Below are 26,650 nucleotides of genomic sequence, written 5' to 3' on the forward strand. Positions count from 1 at the left end.
ACTTTGCCTCTTTTGTTTATTCCCATAACCGTCATGCTTGGAACAGAATCCTTCACCTAAGTGTTCAATAAATATTTACTAAATTAAAAAAAAACAAAACATTGCTTCCTTAATGAAAATCAAAGTACTTAAAACATATAGGCCAAAATATTTCTGTCCGACTTCCAAACGTTAAAATTAGACCTTATTACTTGAAATTAAATCAATATAACAATACTCTGAATTTAGAAAACATCTATTTGACAAAATGTTTAAAAATCTCAAATTCAAAAGAATCTGTATAGCACCAAGTTGTACGAAAGAGGCTTTCGAGTTCCTAGGAAGAGTTCCTCAGATGACAGAGACTTTAAAATCATCATTCCTTAATGCTAAAAACAATATTTTAAAGAAGGTAACAGAACTGATATTAATTGACATCAAAGTCTCAAACCTGAAATGCTGTTCATTTCAGTACATCTAGGAAAACACAGAGAATACACATTAATATGTGACTGACTGAATCAACGAATGCATCATCAGCAAAAGCAACATGAAATCCAAATAAGTAAAACCAACAACCCATTCACCCTAATATCTCTGGCTATCCCACCCCGTTAAAGAGGCTGTACAAAATTCCCTTCAGAATAACTGCTATAACTGACCCCTAGACAGCTCTACATGCCTCCTGAGAAGGGTAAGGAGTTAAGTGGACTGAATAACAAAGCAGCTGCCTATTACCCCTCAGAAACAGACCTTTGGGGGAATGGAATATAAAACAAGTACATTCAAATGAAATTTTAATAACAAGAAAGTCAAGAGCATGAGATAACTGCTTAGGGAGGACTAGCCCAAACAGGATGTTCAGAAAGGCATTCTGGGCAACAAAACGGCCACATGAAGGCTAAAAGTGGGAAGGTAATATCTACCCTACAACCTTCTCACGGAACACCAATATGTACAACAGAGCAGGAACAATCTTTTTTCTTCCAGGGGAAAAAAAAATGAAAACTTAAGAAATTGTTATTGGCATTAAAAAAATGGGCCAAGAAAGTCAACTACAGTAGTTTTAAAATCTACTGAATATACAATATTCTAGGATAACATGATGAATCAGAAACAATTTTTACCTTTCCCCTGCGTCCATTTCCTCCATCCTGGTCTTCCCATTGCCAGTCCACTCCTCGCACCACTCTGGCACCTGCAAAGATCCCTCTGGCTGTAATCTTCTTAGATTTTCTACGAGACTCTAACAGAACCCTAAAAATAAGTATTTATTTTCAAATTTATATAAAAATAGGTAACAACAGTTTATTTTTTAAAATAAGATTATAAAAAAGGTTATTTTGAAAATATACAAGATTTTTCTTTGTTCTGGTTAATACCATAACAGCATGGTACAGGAACACTTTCCACATTACATAGGTTATGATGATGAAGACATTAGTAGTTGGAATAATAATAACAACGGCTAATATTTACTTAGCTTTTCCTATACATAAAAGCACTTACAGAGGTATAAAGTCTGTTACAGTCCCTAAGATGAAGGTATTATTATTCATTTTACAAATGAGGAAACTGTCCCAAAGAGGTAAGTAATTTGCCCAAGGTCACAAAAGTTAAACTGGAATGGAATCAACACATGAATCCAGTCTAACCACTTCAGGGTATCACCACACTCTTCACTACTTTAGAGGTGGCAAATTCAAAACCCTACAACTGTCAGGCAAGTACTACAAATGAGGGCCTAAGAAAGACAGCACCACAGCAATGACAAATGGCAAATGGCACTTGACCTCAGGCTGGGGAAAACAATAGGGAGTGATAGGGACTTTGGTGAACTCCAGAGTATGATCTGTCTAAAGGGTACAGGTGTTCCTGTGCTTCAGCCAACTGCTGCCAGGAACAAATGAAGGCCCTGTGCTGACAGTCTTTGGAGGGTGGGGGAGCAGAATAGGGTTAGAATTCATAAACCTGATTTTTCTGTGAAATCACCCGGTTTTAAAAGGTTAGCAATTGTTCAAAAATTTAGATCACTGCGTAAGTCAAGTAAAATACATCTGTGGCCTGGATCTGACCTACACTAAACTGTCTCTAAAGTAGTGCATACCTACAAGAGACTACAGACCTTGAAAAAGATTATATACTCAACTATCTAGACAAGCATGGTTTTCCAAGGCCTTCTATCCCTTATTCTTCTACATCCTTCTCATTCCTAAAAATCAAAAAGATTCAGGGTTTTTTCTTCTGCTCTGCTTTTATCTCATTCTTCTATTCATTTTCAGAATATCTTTACTACACCCTAACTTTAAAAATTGTAAGCAAAAGACAAAAATAAATAATCTGTTGAAAGTTACTCACTTAATAAATGGCAGGACCAGGATCTGAACCAGGACAGTCTGACACAAAAATCCATTTTCCTATTACTCCTGCTGCCTCCTTGTCACTGACTTGATTCTTGCTCCTATGCATTAGTCATAGCTACATGAGAATACTCAATCACCTGAAACTCTGTACCCATTCACAATTAACACTCTTCTCTCTTTGCTCCTAAGACACTTAATACGCATCTCTATATACAGTCTGAAACATCACATGATAATCACTGTTGATCAAATAATACCTTAATTTGTAAACTCCTTAAGAATAACATGTCTTATTAATCTTCAAATTTACACAAGTATAGTCTTAATGCTCTGTAGTCTTAATAAATGTCTCTTGATTCAATAAATAGGCTCTAGTGTTCACAAGATAGAATGCATACGGAGAAAACAATCAGCCTCCCTTGGGCCACCCTTTCATTTCCAAACACTGAGCAGTGCCAAGTCTCTACAACAGAGAAAGAACAGCTCAGATTATCCTGGAAAAATACATGTATCTCTATCTTCACAGAGCTCTTTTCTCGCTATGTGGTAGGCCTGGTCTACATCTAGCCTGGTAATTGCTACTTCTTGACTAAACCAGCTGTCAGAAGCTACTTCCTGATCCTATTTTTAACGCTGAATGGTATAAAAAATTCAATAGAAACAAGGAATTGCAATTGAAAAAAAAAATGGATTGCCATACCGCTCACTTCCTGGTGTAGTAATTCTATAAAAGCGATGCCTTAAATGATGTTTATCTCCATGATAACAAACTGTGCACAAATCATAATTTGTACACTCCGCACATTTCCATCGAATGCCAATGATTGGTTGCTGGCGGCAGGTATCACACATGGTTCCATCATGCTTGATGCCTATTAAAACAAGGATACACGCTTACATTAATTACAAGTATTATTTATTTGAATATTATTCCCTAAGGGAAAAAATAAGAACACAGCATTTTACAAAATAGTTCAATAAAGAAATAATATTTCAAACGTACCATATATAGTTTCAAGATAACAGATTGCGAATATTTTAACCAGTACAAATTATAGACTAAATATTTTCTATCCCTTCTTTTTTCATTAGTAAGAACACTTCTCAGTAGCACTTTCCTTGCTCTCATCCACAAACTGAAATTTAGGTTCAATCCAGAGAAAGAAAGAAGAATCCTTTATCACCAAGTAGATGTTTCAGACTTCAAACACACAAAAATCTTTTGAGGAATGTGAACCTATTCTCCAGGTAAAAATTCCAAAAGAAAAGACAGTTTTATCCTCATGATATCAGAAACAAACTATCAATTAACTTTAGCATTTATCCCTACATATTGACAACCTTTTCCCCATCGACAATAAACTTTAGACAATGATTAGCAAGCAAGTTTCCCAGTTTGGGAAACAAACTTGAGTTTGTCATGGGTTTTCTTTTTTCCTTAAAGAACAAGAAGAAATTAACACTAGAAAAAGAAAACAAGCACTTGGTAATATAACCTATACTAAAAATGTTCACATGGATAGATGAGATAGATGTTAGAACTATAAAAGTACCACTATAAATTAATGAAAATAACTGACGTTGTAGGGTAATAAGATTGGGGAATAATGTTCCTTTACTATTCTATTAAGATCACTTGTTCAATAAATTAAAACTAGGAGTTTTTTAAAACAATGTGTGGCCTGTGAACATCAGTGTCACTATTTCATGACACATGCTGTATGGTCATGCCCAATGTTGAACTACAAGCAAGGGCTAAGTTGTCTGTACAATACTGACACTCCCCTAGATCAAGTTCTGGCTCTGTCAACAGCTATCTCTGTGTCCATGAAAAAGTCATTTTAACTGAAGTACTTACATATAAAACAACAGTATTTATTTCAAAATAATTGGTGGAGAGGGAGGGGAAGTAAGGTGGGTTTAGATGAAACAAGATTGCTCGTGTTGAAGTTGGTTAACAGGTAACATGGGGGTTCATTATACTATTTTCTATTGTGTGTAAGTTTAGAGATGTTCAATAATTAAAAAATGAAATGAGTCATTTTAGTTCTCAGAACCTCAACTTCCTTTGGAGGAGGTAATATGTTCTTTAAAGGAAAGGTATGTTCTAAGAATAAAATGAGAATGTGAAATACACGCAAGAACTTGAATACAACAGTAGTAATACTGTAGCTAAACTCTGCAAGAACTAATACACTATTGCTACTTCCTGGTAAGGGGAAAAATCCTACATAATTCATTTTCTATATCCCGGTTTAAAATCCCTATGAGTGGGCTTCCCTGGTGGTGCAGTGGTTGAGAATCTGCCTGCCAATGCAGGGGACACGGGTTCGAGCCCTGGTCTGGGAGGATCCCACATGCCACGGAGCGACTGGGCCCGTGAGCCACAATTGCTGAGCCTGCACGTCTGGAGCCTGTGCTCCGCAACAAGAGAGGCCAATAGTGAAAGGCCCGCGCACTGCGATGAAGAGTGGCCCCCACTTGCCACAACTGGAGAAAGTCCTCGCACAGAAACGAAGACCCAACACAGCCATAAATAAATAAATAAATAAAATTAAAATCCCTATGAGTAAGGTAACCAGATTCTAAATAAAGTGCCCTCGCTGAGATGGTTAAGAAGAAAAAAGGGAGGGAGGGAAGGAGGAAGAATGAACACTGAAAGAAAGTTGGAATGTCTAGTAAACTACAAAAGAGCATGACACCAACACCAAATATGTTTTGCGTGCAATCCTTCTGCAGTCTCCTACCACACAAATGCTTGATTGTAGAGACAGAGAAGACAGCAGATATCAGTACCTACTGATTCATTCAGTAACTATTTCTTTACTGCTACTGTGGGCAGGCCCTCTGCTGCTTTCAAATATCACTCTTGCTATGGTAGGAAGAACAGAAAGGAAGAAAGTAAAAGGGGCTAGAGAAACAAAGTCAAGTCCTAAGAAGCTTACACAGCAGTCCAGGTGAGATAATGGTAGTTTAAGCCAGGGTGATGATAGTGGAAGTGGAGAGAAATAGAGAGATTTAGGTCTTGGTGGCTACGGGTTAGAAAATAAAAGATGTAGAAGGTAACAAAAAAACAAAAAAAAGTATAAATAAGATCATTAAAGAGAATACAAATAGATAAGTATTAGAGATATTTAGGAACAAACAGCACAATAAACTGAAACCTAGAACTGCTCCCTTAAAAAACAGAAAGGGAGCCACCAACAAAAACATAAATAAGCACATGCTTATCAAATAATGCAAGCTCAGGGCTCCACTGAGAAACTCATTCAAGAAACTAAATCAAAAAAAAAAAAAAATCAGGAAACGTTTTTTATAAATGGTGGATGAGTAGACCTTTCAAAGGAAGAAAGAAACCTCAGAAGAGCACAGAGTATGTTCAATGAACCAGGAGCAGCTTTGTTTGGCAGGATTATGAAATATAGTCACAGACTTAGAGATAAATTTTAGAGTCATGCTGGGAGATAATAAGATAAAACATAATTTCTGATCTGTATATTTAAACTGTTGCATTAAATGGGGAAAACAAAGGTATGCGATTTCAGAAACTACTTACATAACTTACTGGCCAGGTAATGTTCAGAATCAAGCTTTTTAAACTACTCTGGGACCAATATTCTCATCTATAAATTGAGAAAATACTTCCTTTCATAGATGTTATGGACTGGAAGGTTCCCCCCTAAATCCCTAACCTCCAATGTGATGATATTTGGAGATAAGGCCTTTGGGAGGTAATTAGGTTTAGATGAGGCAATGAGGGTGGGACTCCCATGATGGGATTAGTGTCTTTCTAAGAAGAGGAAGAGACCAAAGTGTCTCTCTCTCTTTCTCTGTCATGTGAAAACAAAGCAAGAAGGCAGCTATCTGCAAGCCAAGGAGAAAGCCCTCAATAGGGAACCAAAGTGGCCACCCCCCTGAACTTGGACTACCCAGCCTCTAGAACTGTGAGAAATAAATTCCTGTTGTTTAAATCAGCCAGTCTGTGGTAGATTATGGCATCCCAAGCAGACTAAGACAATATGGAAAGGGACACTGTGAAGCTAAAGTGATATAATAGAGGTAAACATACTCTGAAAGGCATTAGCATAAAAGGTAAGTATAAAGAATTATACTGCAATTAATTTAATCTTAATATAGATATATTAAATGTACTAGTCATCTATTTAAATAATTTAATGATCAAAGTCATCACGTACCCTAGGCAAATTCAGCAATACTTATACAAAAATTAAAGAACTCAATAAATTTCTCAATTTCCCAGAGACTGCATACAGAAAATATTCAATTATTCATGTGTGGATTACCCCCATTTTAGCAAATTACCTGCCCTCTCCATTTGTTAATTACTCTTTTATCTCAGGTTTTCCCCCAAGTTTATGGCTTCCCTGCAGCTGTACCTGTCTGCTCTGTTCCTTTAATTGTTTTCACTCCAGAAGAGCAACAGAGGACACAACTGCCACGTGAGACAGTCCTACACAAGAGTAATTCATCCACCACTTCTCATTCTAACCTATGGCTAATTCTGACTGCATCAATCATGAAAATTATCATCAGCCATAGGCCCAAAAGAAATTATACTCTAGTCTAACAGACTGTAAACTAAAATTAAAAACCAAATTTATAGCTGCACAACTCAGAGCTACCAGCATTCACTAGTATTGCATGCTTCAGTCTTTTACAATATAAATCAAAAGGCCAAATCTATTCTTCCTTTTGGGGTGTATAAATGAATACACAGAAAAGGATCTGTTTGGTGTTTTTCAATCACAGAAGGATTTTTTTGTTTAAGTACCAAATAATCCATAACCTGGCTAATCATCCCATGGGTTACTAAGAATTTGCTATATTTTGCTTTAAATCAATATATAAACCATTCCTTATAATGTTCACTTTGAAAACATAATTTTGTAATTACTCCTGATATTATCTCCTAACACAAATAGCAAAAGTCTACAAAGTTAAGAAAGAAATTATCCTAGCTCACATATAGATATTTTTTAAGGTAAATTCTAAAACCTATCAACAGACAAAGATTTTGAAGAACTGTCGTAATTGTCTGATGCAAGCCTACTAAAATGAATTTTAAATTTTCATAAAATTGCACTTTTTAATAAGAAATAGCAAGAATCACAATATGAAGTTTTTTTTAATTCATCAATTTAAATACTGAAATACAGGTACACCCCTGCTTTATTTATGCATTTTATATCAGGCACATTCCTGGAAAACTGAGTGTATACTTAAAATGGAGGAAAGGTGTGGCAGATTGTATTTTCCAAAGAAAGCCTCACCGATCTATATCCACCCCAAGTGCTCTTCTGACAAGAGGACAATGAATGACAAGTGGCCATCAAGAGGCGGGTCTGTTTTCCTCCCCACTGATCCTGGGGGGACATCTGCAACTGCCTTGGTTAATAGAAGGTGGCAGAAGTGACACCATATGACGTCTGTGCCACCTGTCTGTCCACGTCTCTCTCTCCCCCTCAGGATTCATGCCCCCACATGCCTTGGCAGCTCTTTCATACTAAGTCTGGCTACCCTGAAGCTCCCACAGAGAGGAGACCACTTGGCGAGGGCCTAAAGAGGTATCAAGAGATGCCCGAGGAAGCCTGGCTGTGCAGCCCCTCCACTGTTTGACTCTCCTAGCTGGGGCCCTAGATACTGTGGAGCAGAGGCAAGCCATTCCCCACTGAGCCTCTCCAAATCCCTGAGGGGTAGAAGCCCTGAGCATAGAAACTGTTTCACACCACTAAGTTTGGGGGTATTTGTTGTGTAACCATTGCAACCAGAACAAAGCAAGTTAAAAATAAGTTACAATCTTTATTAAATTACAGTTCCCTGCAGTACAGCATAGCAAAAATATGGATAAATTAAAGAGCTAAATATGAAAAAAAGAAAACCAGAAAAGTGCTAGAAAAAATAGCTGAACAGCATCTTTTACAATTCTGAGTAAAGTCTCTCTAAGCATGACACAAAACCTAGAAGTCACACACACATATAGAAGTGTATAAATAGAGAAAACCTGGAAACGCCTCCAAACTGCTGACAGTAGTTGAGGGTACACAGATGAGGAAGGAGAGGGCACCTTCACATTTTTTCTATATACACTTTTCAATTGTTTAGTTTTATTATAAGTATTTTAATTTCATAATTTTAAAAAGAAAATACAAAACAAGAGATACCAACTTTATCCTCTTAAATTGGAACAGATTAAAAATAATATGTCAGTGTACGTGAAGATGGTGTCAAGAGAGCCAGTCATACTGCTGAGAGGGAAACAGAAATTGATACAATCTCTATGGAAGGTACTTGCAAAATGTTTCAAATGCTTTAAAAGATTTGGACCCTGTCTTCAAATTTAAAAGGTACATCTCATGATACTAAATTATTTGCAGTAAATAAAAATTTAACATAACATGTTGAAAAGATGGGGATGCGGCTATTTATGTGTAAACTAAGGTAATCCATAGAAATTCTATGCAGTTATTAAACCATGTTGTAGAAGAAATGCTACTGAGATGGTAAACTATATTATTATTTTATAAAGCAGTACGCAAAGAATTACAATAGAGCACTTTGGCACATAAATTACATTATACATATAACACATGTGCCCAGAAAAACTAGAAAGATAACCCCCAAAATGTGCTTGACAGGATCGCTCTTTGGGGTTTTCCAAGTTTTCTACACTGGGTATGTATTAATTCTAGGAAGCAGCTGGGCGAGAAGGGGCATTTAATATGCAGTATAAGCATCAGAAATGCTGGTATATGTCACTTATAAATAAAAGCTAAAAATAAACAAAAACATGAGGAACTCCAAGTACTTACAGAAACCAATTTTCAAATAGTTCAGCAATGTGGTACACTGCTACTCAGAAGTTTTTACGTCTTTTAACCCTTTACCCTAACTGAGTATTCTGTGCTTATGAAAAGAAAATATATAGCTAATAAGTACACTCCTTATTGCCACGTGCCTTAAGAGTCTAATTTGTCTTACCACAGGAAAGCATCATGACCAAAAACATCCTAATTAACGTCAAATAGCAGTAACAGTAAATGTCCACACAGTAGTTAAGTTTCTGAACAGGTCTAAAATAGGTCTCCTATGCCATCACAAAAAGTCAAATACACTAAACAAATGGGTATCTAATACACACTAAGAGGTATATCCTAATTTATCTGCACAGCTCTACAAATGAGTGCTGACAGATGAAAGGCAAAGGGAAAATGTATCCCAACCTCCTCACTTGACCAGAAAAGGAAAAGCCCAGTTTTCAGCTGTTCCCCTATTTACATATTTTTCATCTCTAAGTTCATTTTCTCCAAAATACAATAACATTCATGAGCTCTTAATCTGAGTACAGGCTTTCTTTAAAAGCAACCATTTAAACATACAATGTGATAACTGGTTAAAAAAAAATAAAAAACTTCTACAATTCACGGTTTTAAAGAATACTTCAGGAAGACCACTAATGCACACAAAAGCACATCCAAATCCTTTCTTGGTTCCCACAGTTCAAATGCCAACAAAGCTACTGAACAGCTGTGAAACAGACTAATGCTGAGAATTGGAAAAAGTAAACAAAGCAACCCACTCCACTACCAAAATGAGCAGTACAGAATTTTTAATGAGAATGCAATTAATTGACTTTAAAACAAAAGATGACATTTAAAGAAAACATAAAAAAGGAAAAAGGATTAAATGAACAAGGCCAACATTTTACTGGTCTCTCACTCTGGTAGCTTTTTTGTTTCCCTTTACTTCATCCACCCAATTCATTCTCAACTAAAAGCATTCCCTTCCATTCTAAACCTACTTAGCCCTGGCAAGAGTTATTCCTTAAAAATTCAATAAAATTTAATTCCCTAACTAAACCCATGAATGCTTTTTCTCCTTCCTACAGAATACCATATCACCCTAGAGAGTTAACACTCTTTCCCTTTGCTAAGCTTTATGAAGACATCTGCCACCGTTAAATGAACCACCTGATGATAGCTTTTGACTCATTCTAATACTCAAATGACCATCTGCTCTACATTTTAATGACATCTCGCCTAAATTCAATAACTTAGAGAATTTACATAGCTTAAGTCTTTTTGTTGGCAAATTTTATGAGACCAGTAAAACACTATGGTCAAGATCAATAACCACAAGTTCTTAAAAGAGCCAAGAAAAACAGCTCAAATTCATAAAGCACTGATTTATTTAAGTAAAATGTTAAATTTCTAGAGAAAAAATGATTCAAAGAGAGAAGGTTCTCACTACAAGCAGTTCATTATGTGAAGCACTTAAACATGGAACAAGAATCTGTGAATTATCACTTTGTATAAGAGCAAAAGAAAAAGCAAACAATGTAAATGTTCATTAACAAGAGAGTGAAGATATGTATTAGGTATACAATGGAATACCTAAAATGAACACTCAAGAGCCACACAATTCAACATGGATGAATCCTTCAACCATAATGCTGAATTTTAAAATTATTCAAGAATACAGAATGTTGCAAATAAAGTACTATGCACTGTTTACGGATATATACAACACAGCATAAATGTAAAGAAACCCATGGGAATTACTAATTTCTATACGGTGGTTAGGAGAGGAAGGGAATGAAATTGGGAAGAAGTACAGAGAGTGTTTTAAACATTAGAAATGCTTTATTTCTAGATAGGTTCACAGTTATTTATTAATCACTTATCCACTTGGATATCTTAAATACTATGTAATAAATTTTAAAATGTTTTTAAAATAAAAAATAAGCATTCCCAGTAGACTAGTATAGTGCCTACCTAATCCTCTAACCTTCTGCCCTAATTAAAAGATTTTACCTAACCTTAAAGAATAATTTACAAGTCATTAACCAGTGTTTAAAAGCAATTACTTACTGTGGCATAACCATTTGCTGATGTCACTCAACCAACCAAGAATTCCTATTTCTGATTTATGGATTCATTCAATTTTAACCCCAAATCAATGTGACAGAAAGTTTACAGAGATTAAAGAGGGTTAACCAACTAGAGTATGCATCTTATTCTCCCTGAACCATCAAAGTACTTATGGTTTAGAAATTGGCTGAAATGTAATTAAAATTCCTACTGAGGGTGAGGCCTTTGTGACCTGCCAGCTGGTTGGCGTACTGCACATTCCTTACTCTTGAGAAACAGTAAATTAGTGAAAATAGTATTGTTATTATTAATAATACTAACCACTACTTAAATCGGTACCAAGCTAGGTGCTTCACATATATTTTATTAACTTTCCCAGCAATACCAAAAGGTAGGCATTATTATCCTCATTTATAGATGAAGAAATTGAGGATATGAAGTCACACGTTAGTAAGTGGCAGACTCAAATTCAAACCCATGTGAGGAGTCTGATTACAAAGCTTGGCCTCTTATGCTCTTACCCTACCAGGGTTTTTCCCTCTACTTAGCTCTGATTTTATTTGAAGAATAATTACATATCTAGGGCATCATGTTCCCCATTCAACCTTCTGCACTCAAAATATAAGTTATTAAATCCTATTCTAATATTCAAATAAATCTCAAAGAGATACATTTTTAAAATTGAAAAGATTATCTACTTCTTAGTTAATTTCAAAAGTGTTGTAGGGTGAAACACCATCTACTTCCAACCAACTCCTGTTATGAGTTAAGGAGATGTCTTTGAAAGTGCCTCACCCAAAATCTAGAACTCTTTCATCATATCTTTTCTGTTGGACAAGTTATTCTCTCATCCATTTTTGCAGCCTCTGCTACTCTACTTTATTATAAGCTTGCATAATAAAATTACAATCATGCCTTACACAGTCCAAACAAAAGAAACAAGGCATCAAATAAGGTATACAACTGGCAATTTTAGTAATGTATTTGTTATTTTTAGCACTTGTTACACAAGAGTAGAAAACTAATGAGGTCAAACAAAAATAAGAATTTTATCCACTTTATTTTTTTCCTGCTAACAGATAAAAATTCATTTTTTCATTTTACAAGCAAAACACCTGTGTACCTTGACCTACTGCAACTTCATTTTACAGGTGAAGAATTAAAGTTTTAAAGAGACTAATGTTATAAGGTAGGGGGGAAAAAAAGACTGACAAACCTAGATTTGAATCTCAACCATCAACCAATTACTTATGAAATCTTGGGCAAATTAGTTCATTTCTCATAGCCTGTGTTCTCCTAAGTAAAATGAAGGCTATCAAACAACACTTTTGAGGATTAAATGAGATAAAGTACGTAAAAAGCTTAGTATAGTTCCTGACACATGATGGGAGCTCAGTAAATGTTAGTCCATTCCCCTAGTTAATGAGACCACGTGAGAAAATCTAGAATGAACAAATACCTTGACTTCCCTACTAAGCTCGTGCATTTTCCCCTACTCCATGATAAGAGACTGGGAAAGAGGGGTGAGCAAGGCACCACAATGTAAAATATTACAATCTCAAACTTTTATGATTTATTATCGCTAGCCCTGCAAAACTCCCAAAATTCAAATAATGATTTGTTTTCATATCAAAACGTTTCTACCCCATTTCTTGATTTTTTCGGATCAAAATTATCATCAAGAAGATAAATCCACCCCAGGAGAAAGCTATATACTCTTATCATGAGTGTGCTTAGAGAACATAAACTAACCCTAACCACAGCAAGCATCTACAAAAGTAAATATGCTCCCAAAGGCACTCCAAAGCCAGAAATGAATGTCTGGACTACCTGCTGTGTTCCATTATCTCCTCCATTAATTTAAACCCCACCTTATCTTAGTTGCGTTCTTCAAGTTCATTTAAAAGCCGGTTGTTTAGAATTCAGAACCATTTTCCCTCAGAAACAAAGTTTTAAAGATAACTTAGGTACCAGACTATTTCACAAGAACTTATTTACATAGAGCTCATCTATGGGCAAAGATCGAAATTGTTCCTGCGTTCCTAGTTCCATCTGAGGAGGTGCTTTAATCGCTGTAATGCAAACATGATGATAAAAAAAGGCAAGCTAAATTGGTACGGGGAAATATGAAAGTATATGAGTAAAGAAATGGGCTTAGGAGAAGGAGGAGTGTTCTAAAAAAGCCATTTCCCTACAGATACTTAAAATGCATAAGCTCCTGCTTGATGACAGTGCAATGGTTTTCAAAGTGAAGTACTGACCCAGGAAATACAAAAGATGATCTGTGAAATTAAAGAGATAAGCCCACAATCTCTTATCTGTTCCGAAATCCCAAAACTCTTTAAGTTTTTTGTAAATGAGCAGGAAACTCACTTAGTGGTAAATCCTGATCTGAACAAACAAGAGGCTGTGTAGTCTTTATTTACCCCCTTAGCATAACCATTCATATGCTTCCTGCAGAAATATTGGTGTATCTGATGACAGGGTGCTGCTGGGGACCTGGAAGTGGGCATTAACAAAAGTTTATAAATTCAGTCCCAAGCATTCTGAATAAAGGGTTGTGGACCTTCATTAATACTTTTATATTTACTATTTTTCTTTTTTCCTTTTTTTTTTTTTTGGCCACACCACACAGCTGTGGGATCTTAGGTCCTGACCAGGGATTGAACCCAGGCCCTCAGCAGTGAAAGCTCAGAGTCTCAACCACTGGACTGCCAGGGAATTCCCTATATTTACTATTTTGCTAAAAATCTATGAATGAAATTAGGTTATTAATTGTACATTATTCAGCTGATATTAGCACCCTCAGTGGGTCTCCACAAAAAAAAGAAAAAAAATCACACATGGAATACAAGGTGTACTAAAGGTGAGTGGGAGTTTGACAGCGTGAGGGTCTAAATAACACTGTTGCTCACTTCTTGCACATTAAAATGGGCTGTACCTATTTTGTGCCTAGTTAAGCAGTCTTGTGGAGCACCTCCTAATGATACAAAACAACATGTTGTTGATTATCTTGCAACAAAGTGCTTGAGAGTCAAAATTAAGAATAGTTCCTTTTTTTTTTTTTTTTAAATAAAATAAGTACTCCCAAATTGCACACGTTTTCCGGAATGAAAAGTGGTTGTTAGTGGTGTGTTCCCTAGAAGACACATATTTTTAAATTATACCATTTAATCTATCCCTTCCAGGTAAAGGTGATGTCTGACAATAAATAAGAAAATAAATGCAGTCCAAAAGAAACTAGAGTAAGCACGGTGAAAACTGACATTTGGAGATACTTCCATCATTATATGGTCTTTAATGCTGAAACAATGTGTATCACCAATAAACTCTAATATCTGCATCCATAAAAGAACATCACTTTTATTTCATTTTAAATTCAGTGGATTCTGAATTTATTTATTCACAATGTAAAAGTGAAACACGGTCCAATTCGTTTGTTAGAATTGATCAGCATCAGAAAAATGGAAAATTACTAGCTAAATTTCAATAAAAATGTTTAATTAACTGATAAATGGGATCGAAAAATAAGACTGAGATTTGGTAAACACACTGTATTAATCAGGGTCCAGTCAGGAGACAGGAAACCACACCACTTCTAGAAATGGGGAAACAATGAAAAAAATAGTATTATTAAAATGTAAGAGGCGGGGAATTCCCTGGTGGCGCAGTGGTTAAGAATCCGCCTGCCAATGCAGGCGACATGGGTTCGAGCCCTGGTCTGGGAAGATCCCACATTCCCCAGAGCAACTAAGCCCATGTGCCACAACTACTGAGCCTGTGCTCTACAGCCCGCGAGCTGCAACTACTGAAGCCCGCGCGCCTAGAGCCTGTGCTCCACAATAAGAAAAGCCACTGCAATAAGAAGCAGGCACACTGCAACAAAGAGTAGCCCCCGCTCGCCACACCGTGCGCAGCAACAAAGACCCAATGCAGCCAAAAATAAAAATAAGTAAATAAATTTTTAAAAAATAAATCATGGCATATTAAAAAAAAAATTAAAAAGGAAGAGGCTTTAAGGAGGGGTCTCATAGGGCTGGGATCCAGACCTTTAAAGAGGGGTTGCAACTGGCAGGTGCTAGGGTCACGGGGCAGGGGGGTGCACATCAGGCTACTTCTGATGGTGTTGGAAATAAGCAAACTGGAATCAAATACTGACACTGAAATCCTGCTTAGTGAAATGATACTTGAAGGAAGAGCAAGCAAAACAAGAAAGAGCGTATCCCTTCCCACCCCCAAGCCTTCCAGTCTCCATCCAGCGCCCCCTATTGGCAGAGCCAACAGGGATCCAGCTGACAAAGGAAAAATACCATGTGCAGACTCCCAGACCAGCCTCAGGGGTAGGAGCACAGAGAGTGAGCTGAAGGCAAGAGACAACAGCTTAATAACCAGCAAGCACACATCAGAAATGCACTTCTTCCCTTTGGCTCTATCGTCTATCTTCGTGAGGTCTCCTGAGAGCTAATGCGTCCAACAAAATCAAGAATGGAAACAAACTCAATTTAGAATCAGACTTGATTTACTAACATACTAAACCAAGATTTCCAAAAACAATGAAGAAAAACCATATTGCTCTCATTAAAAAGAAAAACAGGGCTTCCCTGGTGGTGCAGTGGTTGAGAATCTGCCTGCTAATGCAAGGGACACAGGTTCGAGCCCTGGTCTGGGAAGATCCCACATGCCGCAGAGCAATTAGGCCCGTGAGCCACAGCTGCTGAGCCTGCGCGTCTGGAGCCTGTGCTCCGCAACAAGAGAGGCCACGATAGTGAGAGGCCCGCGCACCGCGATGAAGAGTGGCCCCCGCTTGCCACAACTAGAGAAAGCCCTAGCACAGAAACGAAGACCCAACATAGCAATCAATCAATCAATCAATAAATCATTTAAAAAAAAAATGTACCTAATATCAAAACTCCTTTAAAAAAACAAAAACAAAAACAAAAACAATAATTTGATGAGATGAAAAGCAAAATACCAAAATACCACCCTGAGGTTAGATCCTTTCAGTCTAAGTCTTTATCCTTTTTCTACATATATTTTCCATAAAAAAAACTTGTAGTCTTTTTCCAAACTTACATAAAAAACACAGTATTATCTACAGTATCTCTTTGAAATCTACTTTTTCACTCACCATATATCTGGTAAATATAGGCTAATTCTTTCATTTTAACTGATAATATTTTATTGTATGGGACTCATGCAACATAATATACTTTACATATAAATTTTCAGTCATTTCAAATTACTGCTTTTATAAACAAGACTAGAGTGAATTTCTTTATACATATCTCTTTATGGATGTGTGCTTGAGAATCTCGTGACGTAACATTTAGAAGTAAATTTTCTCAACTACAGGATACATGAATTTTTTTTTTTTAATTTACAAGATGTTGCCAAACTGCTTCTCAAAGTAGTTGTACTAATTTACAATCCCACCAGTAACTTGAGAGTTCTGATTTCCCCATATTCTTTACCAATGCATACTATTTTTAGACTTTTAATCAATCTGAATGGGGTGAAATCTCTTTAATTTGTATTTCCCAGGTTAGCTGTGATTTAGCTGTATGAATAGATATTAGCTCTTTACTATTAACATTAAATCAAATTTTCAAAGGTAGAGGGAAATTTATATTTAAATTGATATAATCCATTTATTTCATTGCTAAACGAAAAAGCTAGCTAGCTGGCTTCTAACTTCTAATTGAAAATTTTCTCCCACACCAGGTAATGTAAGTATCTATGTTGCCCCTGAGCACACACATACAAACATAAATATTAATAAGCCAATTTTTCTCATAAAACAAAAGAAGCTTTATGAACAAGGTGAGTTTCAGTAAGATCTGATAGTTTAGAGACATGACCATGTCACATCTTCTGCCAAGGGCAGAGCTTGGCTTCAAGAGTGCAGGATGACTGGGACTTGGAGCCACTGTTTGGAACAAAGAAAACATAAAAGATGAAGAACCCCAATAAAGTAAAAAAACAATACCATATAGTAAAGGCTGACCTTTACTGGAGCTGGAGAATCTGACAGCCTCATATGCAGCTCAATGACTTGCTTTGACAGCAATTACTTTGCAAAAACTCTTTCACAGGACTGAAAATGTTTTCTTAAAGGAGGCTAAAGATAATTACATGTAATAAACTACCTGTCATGTTGGATACACACAGAAAAACCATTAATCTCCAACAATGTTACATTAAGTTAATCAAATAACCATATCACAGACTAGAATAAATTATTTAAATTTCCTAATCAATTTTCCCTCAGGAAAAGTAATACAAATGGTGATCATTTCTGAACTACTATACCATAAATGGAAGAGAGAATGATGAGGAAAAGCAATGAACTGAGTTTTCATCCCTACATCTGCCATTCACCAGCTTTGTGACTGGACAAGTTTCTTCATCTCTCCAAGCCTTAGTTCCCTTTTATCTGTGTTAGGATAATATCTACCTAACCGCAGATCAAATGAGTCCAAAGTTCTTTGAAAAAAGCATTTTATTCAGAAAATATTCATCCAGAGCTATGGCTTTGCTAGAAAATGGAGATACAAGGAACACACACACACACTCCTTCCTCTCAAACTAATAATCTCATGCAGAAGACAATTACAACACAGCATACCTGTGGCAGTAGACAGAAGCACAGAGTGCACTGTGATCACACTGCCTAGCAATTAAGGAAGGTGGAAGAGAACCTGGTGGGCAGCTACCGGGAAATACATCCAAAAGCAATACCTAATCCAACCAGAGGGATAAGGCTGTAAAGTTTAGGATGAAAATATGTATTAAGACAGCATTATATTTGCAAACAAATATATATATTAGAAAGCTGTTTTGGGACTTCCCTGGTGGCACAGTGGTTAAGAATCCGCCTGCCAATGCAGGGGACTCGGGTTTGAGCCCTGGCCCAGGAAGATCCCACATGCCGCGGAGCAACTAAGCCTATGCGTCCCAATGACTGAGCCTGCGCTCTAGAGCCCGCAAGCCACAACTACTGAGCCTGGGTGCCAGAACTACTGAAGCCCGCGCACCTAGAGCCCATGCTCTGCAACAAGAGAAGCCACCGCAATAAGCCTGTGCACCGCAACGAAGAGTAGCCCCCCTCTCGTGGAAACTAGAGACAACCTGCACACAGCAACTAGGACCCAACACAGCCAAAATAAATAAAATAAAATAAATAAATTTTTTAAAAAGAGTAGTTAAAAAAAGAAAAAGAGTACTTTTTTTTTTTTTTAAAAAGAAAGCTGTTTCATGTTCCTTTATTTCCTCCCCTTCTTCCTGCCCAATAATGTCAGTCTCCAAAATTGAAGACATATATTACTGACAAACAATGAAGGCTTGGAATCAGCTGAGGGGAAAAGGAAACAACAAAGAGCCTGGACATCTCAAAAGACAAGCAGTCACTTAGCATCCTGCTATTCAAAGTGTGTCCATGAGCCAGCATCATCTCCATCACCTGGGCACTTTTAAACTACTCTTGCTGAATCCCATACCTACTGAATGAGAATGTCTATTTTTAAAGGTTCCCAGTTAATCTGCATGCTTACTGTCTGTCTGAGAAGTACTGACAGAGGGATGACTATTTCTTGAGATCTTCAAGTTGATTTCTTGAGGTCCTCAGTTCAACCAAGCCGCAATTTACAAGGAGTATTAAAACTAGATGGACTTTCATTACTTAAAACATTGTTTTAGCAGATGAAGATAAAAAGGAAAAGACATTTTACGTATTTAAAATAGATAGGATCTATAGGAAAATCAAGTTTTCCTTCCAGATGCCATTAGTAAAAAACCTCTCACAAAATCTCATCCTTTCCAGGTCTGGCATCCTATTCCCCAAACATTGTCCACACAAGTCCTGTTTTTTCCTAAGACTCTGTCCCCTGATAACACTCTTTTCTCCTGTAGTTCTAGAAACAGATCAGAAGAGAAACAGGAGGCCTCAGAAAGGCAACGCTGAGGGTTATTAATCCATTTCACTTTTTATCCAGGGTCAGCACTTCTAGACCTTCAATTGAATTGGGGATTCTCCCCAAATCCTATAAAATCAGCACCTAAATGATAAAAGGTCAACTATACCTACTTGATTACAGACTTCACAAAATTAACTCGAAACTAATTCACCAATAACATATATATTTTCACGAACTTCTTGCTCACTACAAATTAACCAAATATATCTGGATACAAGATAGAAGTTATATCATTCAAATATACACTAAATGCTCCTCTTCTCAAGGTTTGACTATCCTAGGCCATAAATTCAAATTTATCATGTGTCACCTGAAAGAAAAAAAATAACAAAGCTTCTGTGCCAAAATGTTACAGACCCCACATAAAACCCTCAGACAAAATCTCCAACACACAGTATAGAAATATCAGAAAGATTCAAAATGACTCAACCATTGCAGAATCCTTAATTCTCAGGAAAGTTTCACAGAATTTTATTTTAAAAGCTACCCATTCCTTAATTCCGAAACAGACTGCAATAAATTTTCTGTTCATATAATGTCGGTAACAAGTAAGGAACAAAGAATGAATAACCAAAGGCAATCTCAGTTGTCCTGGTAAATATTACAAGACTTTTTAAAACTAACTATGAAATTTAAGAATACAAAAGGCATAAAAATATAACACACACCTATGTACCACCACCCAGTTTAAGACATAAAACTTACCCAAAAAATTACTACACTCCACTTCCTTCAGTGTAAAGATATCCACTCCCTTGAACTTGGCATTTATTATTATTTTTTGGTATACTTTTACCACATATGTACATATCCCCAAACCAATGAGTACCAACCTGCAGCAATCATACCTGGCGATGTCTGAAAAATGTTGGGTTATCATAACTGCAACCAGTGGGTAGAGACCAGGGATGCTGCCACAGTGCACAGGACAGCCCCCTCCAGCAAAGAATTATCTAATCAGTCCAAAACAGCAATAGTGCCAAAACTGAGAAACCCTGTCCTAAACAACAAACAGTACTGTTCTACATTTTAACATACCATACGTTTTCTTTTTAAAGAAACTTTACTTTCTTGCTTTATTTGCTTAAAATTAATTTTCTCCAGAAGTGTTTTTAAAATGTTTGCTAACAGAATCAGATGAACAAGATGAATTGATACATACCAACAAATTAAATAATGTGTAAAATTATCCTGTAAAGTAAACTAAGATTTTTAAACCTCTGAAAAATACCTGTTTTTACATAAGATAATGAAACTATTTACACAACAGATATACTCCATACTAGAAAACATACAGACAACATGAATATCCCTTCAAAAATTGCTGTAGTACAGGATTTGTTACACTTTACCTTTACCCTGGAAAGATATTTAAAATTCCCCATAAACCTACAATTACTGATCCCAAGATGCGTCCAAATTATTGAGCTCAAACTTTAGCTTTAGCTAGCAGGATAAAATTTTAAGAGTGCGCAGAAACAGGAATATGCCCCACACAGTGTTGTAGGAGGATAAATTGGTAAAATGTCTTCGCAAGGCATTTAGTCAACATCTCTCAAAATATTAAATATGTGCACTCTTTGATGCAGCAATTCCACTTGCAAAGTACTCAGTACTCATGCACAGGATATATGTACAAGGATTCATTCAACGCATCACTGTAATAAGAAAACCTGAAAGAATACAAATGCCCATCAACAAAGCACTGGTTAAATAAATTACTGCATCCAATCACTGTAATATTATGCAGCTGTGAAAGAATAAGGCCAACATCTATGTGCTAACATGGAACAATCACTAATAGGTACTACTAAGTTAAGAAGCAAAAGTACAGAAAAGAATATAGTAGTTTATTACCACTGGGCCTTAAAAGGGTTGCAGATTTACAATACGTTAATACATTTGCTTGCAATGAGTATTCTGTAAGAACACACAAGAAACTGATAACAATGGTGGCCCCTTTTTGTACCGTGTTGGTCCTGCACATAAATCCTCTGCAATGTTTAAAAAGTCAGCAAAGAAACACAATTTTATGAATTATCTATTCAAAAACTGAATTGCCTTGTGTTAATTTCCTTTTTATTGGTGCTAACAATAACTATGTACCCATTTCAGGATTTGTTAGGTTCTGCCGAACTCAATCATAAAGCTTTAAAAATAGCTTATTTAAGCATTCCGAAAATTATCAAATTTTAAATTTGAAACTATTTCCTACTGAACAGAGTACCAAGGATAAATCTATGTGAAAATGAATTCGATTAAATTATTTTGAGAGCAAGCTTTCAGTTTATCATATTATATAAAAATTCTAGAGTCAATAACAAACAGTTCCCTGAAATTTGGTGAATCAAGAAGGACACTGACTCATTGCTGTGTTAATGGATAAGTCTCTGACATAACCTTACAAATGAACTGAGATGTTAAAAGATATCAGGTGTCCCCTATACCTATCTTCCACTTGAAAAGAATATTTAACACAAAGAAAGGGTTCAACAGCTTAGGCTGTTTTTCCCTCTACTGGTATAAAGATACACAACGAAACAATTAAAATGAAAAATCATTCCACAGGGTACTAAGTAGCAGCATTCAGCTACTGAACTCCAAGTCTTTCTATGTGTTAGATGAGGAGGAAAAAAGGGTATCGCAACAAATCCGAGGTACCAACGGCCCCTCGGCAATTGTAACCGGTCAACTAAACACCATATGGCAAGGCAAGCCTCCCTTCAGACACTCATCACTCGGTGCCTGATTAATTTCAATGGCTTATTAGACAGGCCTCTCCAGACCCCTTCCCTAGAGGAGAAGGAGGAGGGGAAGTGTCTGCGGTCTTCCCGGTGCTTTGTGCCTTCCAGGCTTGAAAGCATCCCCGTGACGGTGCAGCCATCATTTCCCTTGGGGATGGGACGGAGGGAAGAGAAGAGAGCTCTTTTTTGCAAGTTTTTGTTTACCAGGTATTGAACCTAAAATTCCCTTTGGCTCCTTCTCTGCTCCCTCCAGCCAGGCGCTGCACGGTAGGCGTTCCACCGCGGGCTTCTCCCAGGCCGCCCGACACCCCCGCACCCCGCCTCGCCCCTGCCCCGACGCGCGCAGGCCCCGGGCCAGGTGGCCGCCGCTTACCCGTGGGCGCGCTGTCCAGGATACGCAGGTCGTAGGCCCCGGAGCAGCGGTAGTTGGCGGCGGTGCCGTTGTCCCACACCACCACCACCTCCTCGGGGCTCTCGAAGCTCCGGACCGTGCCCACATGGCCCTCGCCGCCGTCCTGCTTCCCCCACTTCCAGTCCGGGCCGCGCACCACTCGGGCCCCGACCCCTTCCACCATCACCCGGTTATTCCTGGAGTTACTCATCGGGGCCCGAGCGGTGGGCTCTGCCGCCGCCGCCGCCGCCGCCGCCGCCGCCGGGGGACCCGTGAGGGAGTTGGGCCCGGGCCGGACTCTCGGCGCCGGCGGGGGCGGCAGCGAGCCCCGGGGGACGTGAGAATAACTCACGGGGGCGGCGGCGCGGTCCCCGCCGAGCCCACAGCCGCTCCCCAGCCGTCGCCGCCGCCGCCGCGCCCCCCGCTCGGACTGGAGACCGGACTGCAGCAGCTCCGAGGCGGCGGCGGCGGGCGGGCAGAGAGGAGGAGGCCGTGGGCGGGGACTCCCCCGCTTCCTCCAGGCTCCCCGGCCGGGCTACAGCGACGGCCGCCAGGAGACCACGCTCTCCCCCGACCGGGAGCGCGGGGCGCACAGGGGGCCGGGGGAGGTTAGCCCCGGGGAGACGGCGCGGGCGGCGGGGAGCAAGCTTAACTGCCGGCCTATTTTCTCCCCCGGGCCCTCTCTCCGGGGTGGACGCCCGAGCGCCGGCGCCGCCTCCTCCCCCGTGGGCAGTGATGGTACCTGCCGGCGTCCGGCGAGCGCCCGGGCCCAGGGGCCCCCTTCTCTCTGCCCCCGCGCACGCCGCCGCGCTCCGCCCAGCAACAGAGTCCCCGCCGGGCGAGAGCGGCGCCACATCCGGGTACTGGCGCACCGAAGGCCGCAGCAGCACGTTCTCTGAGGGATTAGGAGAGGGCTCCTCAGTAACAGTACAGTGGAAGGGTTTTGGAGAGTTGCGCGACTGGAGAAAGAAAGCAGAGGAAAATCGCTCCCTAAGCGCCTCGCCAAGGCCCTGTGAGGGTGCGCATGCGCACGCGCACTTCCTGTAAACGCTAAGGGGCAGACGCCCAGCCCCAGTCTGAGAAGATGGAGGGGCGGTTCCCTGGAGTTGTTGCGGACCGGTTGTGCCGCGCGTCCCATTGGCTGTGAGGGAAGGGGCGGGGCAAGGAAGTGCGTCTGGCCGATTTTGAGGTGAGACTAGAGGCAGTGAGGATCCGGATGTGGTTTGGGCTGCTGAGACCGGGTATCTCTGGTGAGGTCAGTCTTTCATCAAGTTGTAGCGTACCTGGATGTACTAAGTGTGAATCTGGGATTACATAACGTTTTAGTCTTTTTGTTTTTAATTTTTATTAGAGTATAGTTGATTTACAATGTTGTGTTAATTTCGGGTGTACAGCAAAGTGAATCTATTATACATACACATATATCTACTCTTTTTTAGATTCTTCTCCCATATAGGCCATTACAGAGCATTGAGTAGAGCTTCCTGTACTATAACAGTAGGTCCTTATTAGTTATCTATTTTATATGTAGTAGTGTGTTTATGTAGTTTTCTTTTTTAACGGGGTGGGGAATAGGACAGCTTACGACATAGATTAAGGGCAACCTGTATTTCTGTATACGTAAACTGAAAGTATTTCAGACCACAGTGGGTAATTAGTGATGTGTTTCTAAACTGAGCAGAATGTTACTGAATGATGTGTGTCTTGCCTTTATGTGGAGTCAGGGTGGTAAGTAGACTCCAAACAGCACAAGCTCCTGGGAGAGACTTCACAAGCATATTGCCCATTTTAACAACATCTTGCCCATCCATTACATAATTCGGCCCCCAATCACAGAAACACAACAAAATAAGGGACTGTAAGAGTGGTTTCTGGCTGCCATTACTTAAATAACATCATGGTGCGTAGGATTTAAAATCATTGGTTCACAGCCCACACGGATGCACTGTTAGCATACTAGTGCTTTTCCTGAGAGTCAAGGGAACAAGGAATACTCCAGCAGGATCGAATAATCAAGTGGAAAGAAAGAGGGTGTTGAAAAGTAACCAGTGGGGGGAAAAAAAAGAGTAACCAGTGAATAATTATGTAGTGAAATAAATGTTCTTAATTTTTCATGTCAGTGAAACAGGAAAATACCAATATGGAATCCCAAAGGCCAAACAGAGCTTATTTTAGAAACTAAGCAGTTAAAATATTTGTTCAAAATAAACAGCCAAATATGTAGTCTATTTCAAAGCATTTTCATCCTGGAAGTGTTAAATGTGCTATTCTTTCTCTGCCAACTCTTTCTTTTCTCTCTGGGTTCTTTTCTGGTTTCCTTCTTTTCTTGTTCACCAGTTAAACTGATCACATGCATTAATAAGTTGATAAAAGATTTTTAGAAAAAAATATAGCCACTGCACAAGTTGTACTGTGGTTGACTTTGTAAAGTAAGCTAACTCGAGGAAAGGCCAACTGAGATGATAAGACAATAGTGCAACCTTGCATTTTACATCAAACCCAGTCTATTGATAATGGCTTTCCATATGTTTGATTGTGTTTATCTCACCCAGGAGTTTTATACTTACGAAGACATCATCTCATATTTAGACAGGCTTTTATTCTCAATACCAGAGATTTGTTATAATAACTTCGAATTTCATTTGTCCTTAAAATGGAAAAGGATCTTAAGAGGTGATCTAGCCCAGTGGTTTTCTTTTCTTTTCTTCCCCCATCCCTTCCCCGCCGCTTGACAAATCCTCTGTTCTTACCCTGACCTATAATGGGAGCTAGGCACTCTAGATGAAGCAATTCAGGAATTCCCCGACGGTCCAGCAATATAGCAAGGCTGGTACCTGCCTGTAGTCTTCCCTTCCTCCTGCCTTTGCAGGGGCTCTGCAGAAACTCATCAAAATCTCTGGAGTACCACTGAGCACAATTAATCAAATTAACCTAATCCACATATTTGATAAGAAGAAAATGAGGCCAGCACTGATTAAGTAACTTATCCAGGATTTCAGAGGAAGTTAAGAAAAAAGCAAAAACTATAACCCATATAATACTGGATGAATTTCTGTATATTAAACACTCTCTTATCCATCCATCCCCTTATTAAATACATTGTGAATTTATAACAGTATCATGTTGCTAAGACTATTTCAAGGCCCTTAAATTAATTCAGTTTGCCAATGGTCTCTAAATATTTTTGATCATACATCCTTTCAGTACAAAATTTTTGAACATGTACTTCCAATGTGTGTACTTATTAATGTATAACTTATATATGTATTAGCATGTTAAGTGTTATATAACATACTCAAAAATAGAAATTACAAGAGGATAAGATACCAAAGAAATAGGAAAGTTTTCATACTTTCTTCCTTCACTCCAACAGATCATCTTCTGCATCCCTGGATGTTTAAATTAGTATTCTCCAAAGTAGACACACCACAACAACAAGCTCATAGTTACAGAAAATAGATTGGTGGTTGCCAGAGGCAGTGATTGGAGGGTGGGTGAATTGAGTGAAGGAGGTCAAAGGTACATACTTCCAGTTATAAAATAAATAAGTCATGGGGATGTAATGTACAGCATGACAACTATAGATAGTAATACCATATCGTGTATTTGAAAGTTGCTACAAGAATAGATCTCAAAAGTGCTCATCACAAGAAAAAAAAATTCTGTAATTATGTGTGGTGACAGATGTTAACTTATTTTGATGATCATTTTGCAATATATACAAATATCAAATCACTAAGTTGTACACCTGAAACTAATATAAGGTTGTATGTCACTTATACCTCAATAAAAAAAATAGTCTGGGAAATGAGAAGGAGGAAAATAATTGGTCTTATGCATAAAAAGTGTTGCACAGGACTTCCCTGGTGGTGCAGTGGTTAAGAATCCGCCCTCCAATGCAGAGGACTCGGGTTCGATCCCTGGTCAGGGAACTAGGTCCCACATGCATCCCGCAACTAAGGAGCACACATGCCACAACTAAGACCTGGTGCAACCAAGATAAATTAAATAAATAAAAATGAAAAATAAATAAGTTTAAAAAAAAAAAGTGTTGCACATTGAATTACGTCCTCCAAAAAGATAAGCCCTGATACCTATGAATATGACCTTACCTGAAAAAAGAGTGTTCGTAGATGTAATCAAGTTAAGATCATACTGGAATAGAGTGGGCCCTGAATCCAATGACTGGTGTCCTTACAGGGGAAGGGAAAAGGAGATTTGGACACACAGACATATGGGGATGAAGGCCATGTGACAACAGAGGCAGAGATTGGAGTGATGCTCCTGTAAGACAAGAATGCCAAGGATTGCC

At 38.5% G+C, this 26,650-nt stretch overlaps 1 protein-coding gene across 1 annotated transcript in view; it reads right to left on the bottom strand.

Annotated features, from left to right (window-relative positions):
• Positions 1-22,549, bottom strand: part of MIB1 (MIB E3 ubiquitin protein ligase 1) — a 125,958-nt gene extending 103,409 nt beyond the window's left edge. The window contains exons 1-3 of the mRNA XM_057525992.1: positions 22,321-22,549; positions 3,043-3,214; positions 1,107-1,236 (exon numbers count right to left, since the gene is read on the bottom strand). Of these exons, the coding sequence (XP_057381975.1) occupies positions 1,107-1,236; positions 3,043-3,214; positions 22,321-22,549 (531 nt within the window). The remainder of the gene's footprint in view (positions 1-1,106; positions 1,237-3,042; positions 3,215-22,320) is intronic.
• Positions 22,550-26,650: the final 4,101 nt, after the last annotated feature.

The sequence above is a fragment of the Balaenoptera acutorostrata genome, chromosome 13 (genome assembly GCF_949987535.1).
Source record: "Balaenoptera acutorostrata chromosome 13, mBalAcu1.1, whole genome shotgun sequence".
Classification (NCBI taxonomy): Eukaryota; Metazoa; Chordata; class Mammalia; order Artiodactyla; family Balaenopteridae; genus Balaenoptera; species Balaenoptera acutorostrata.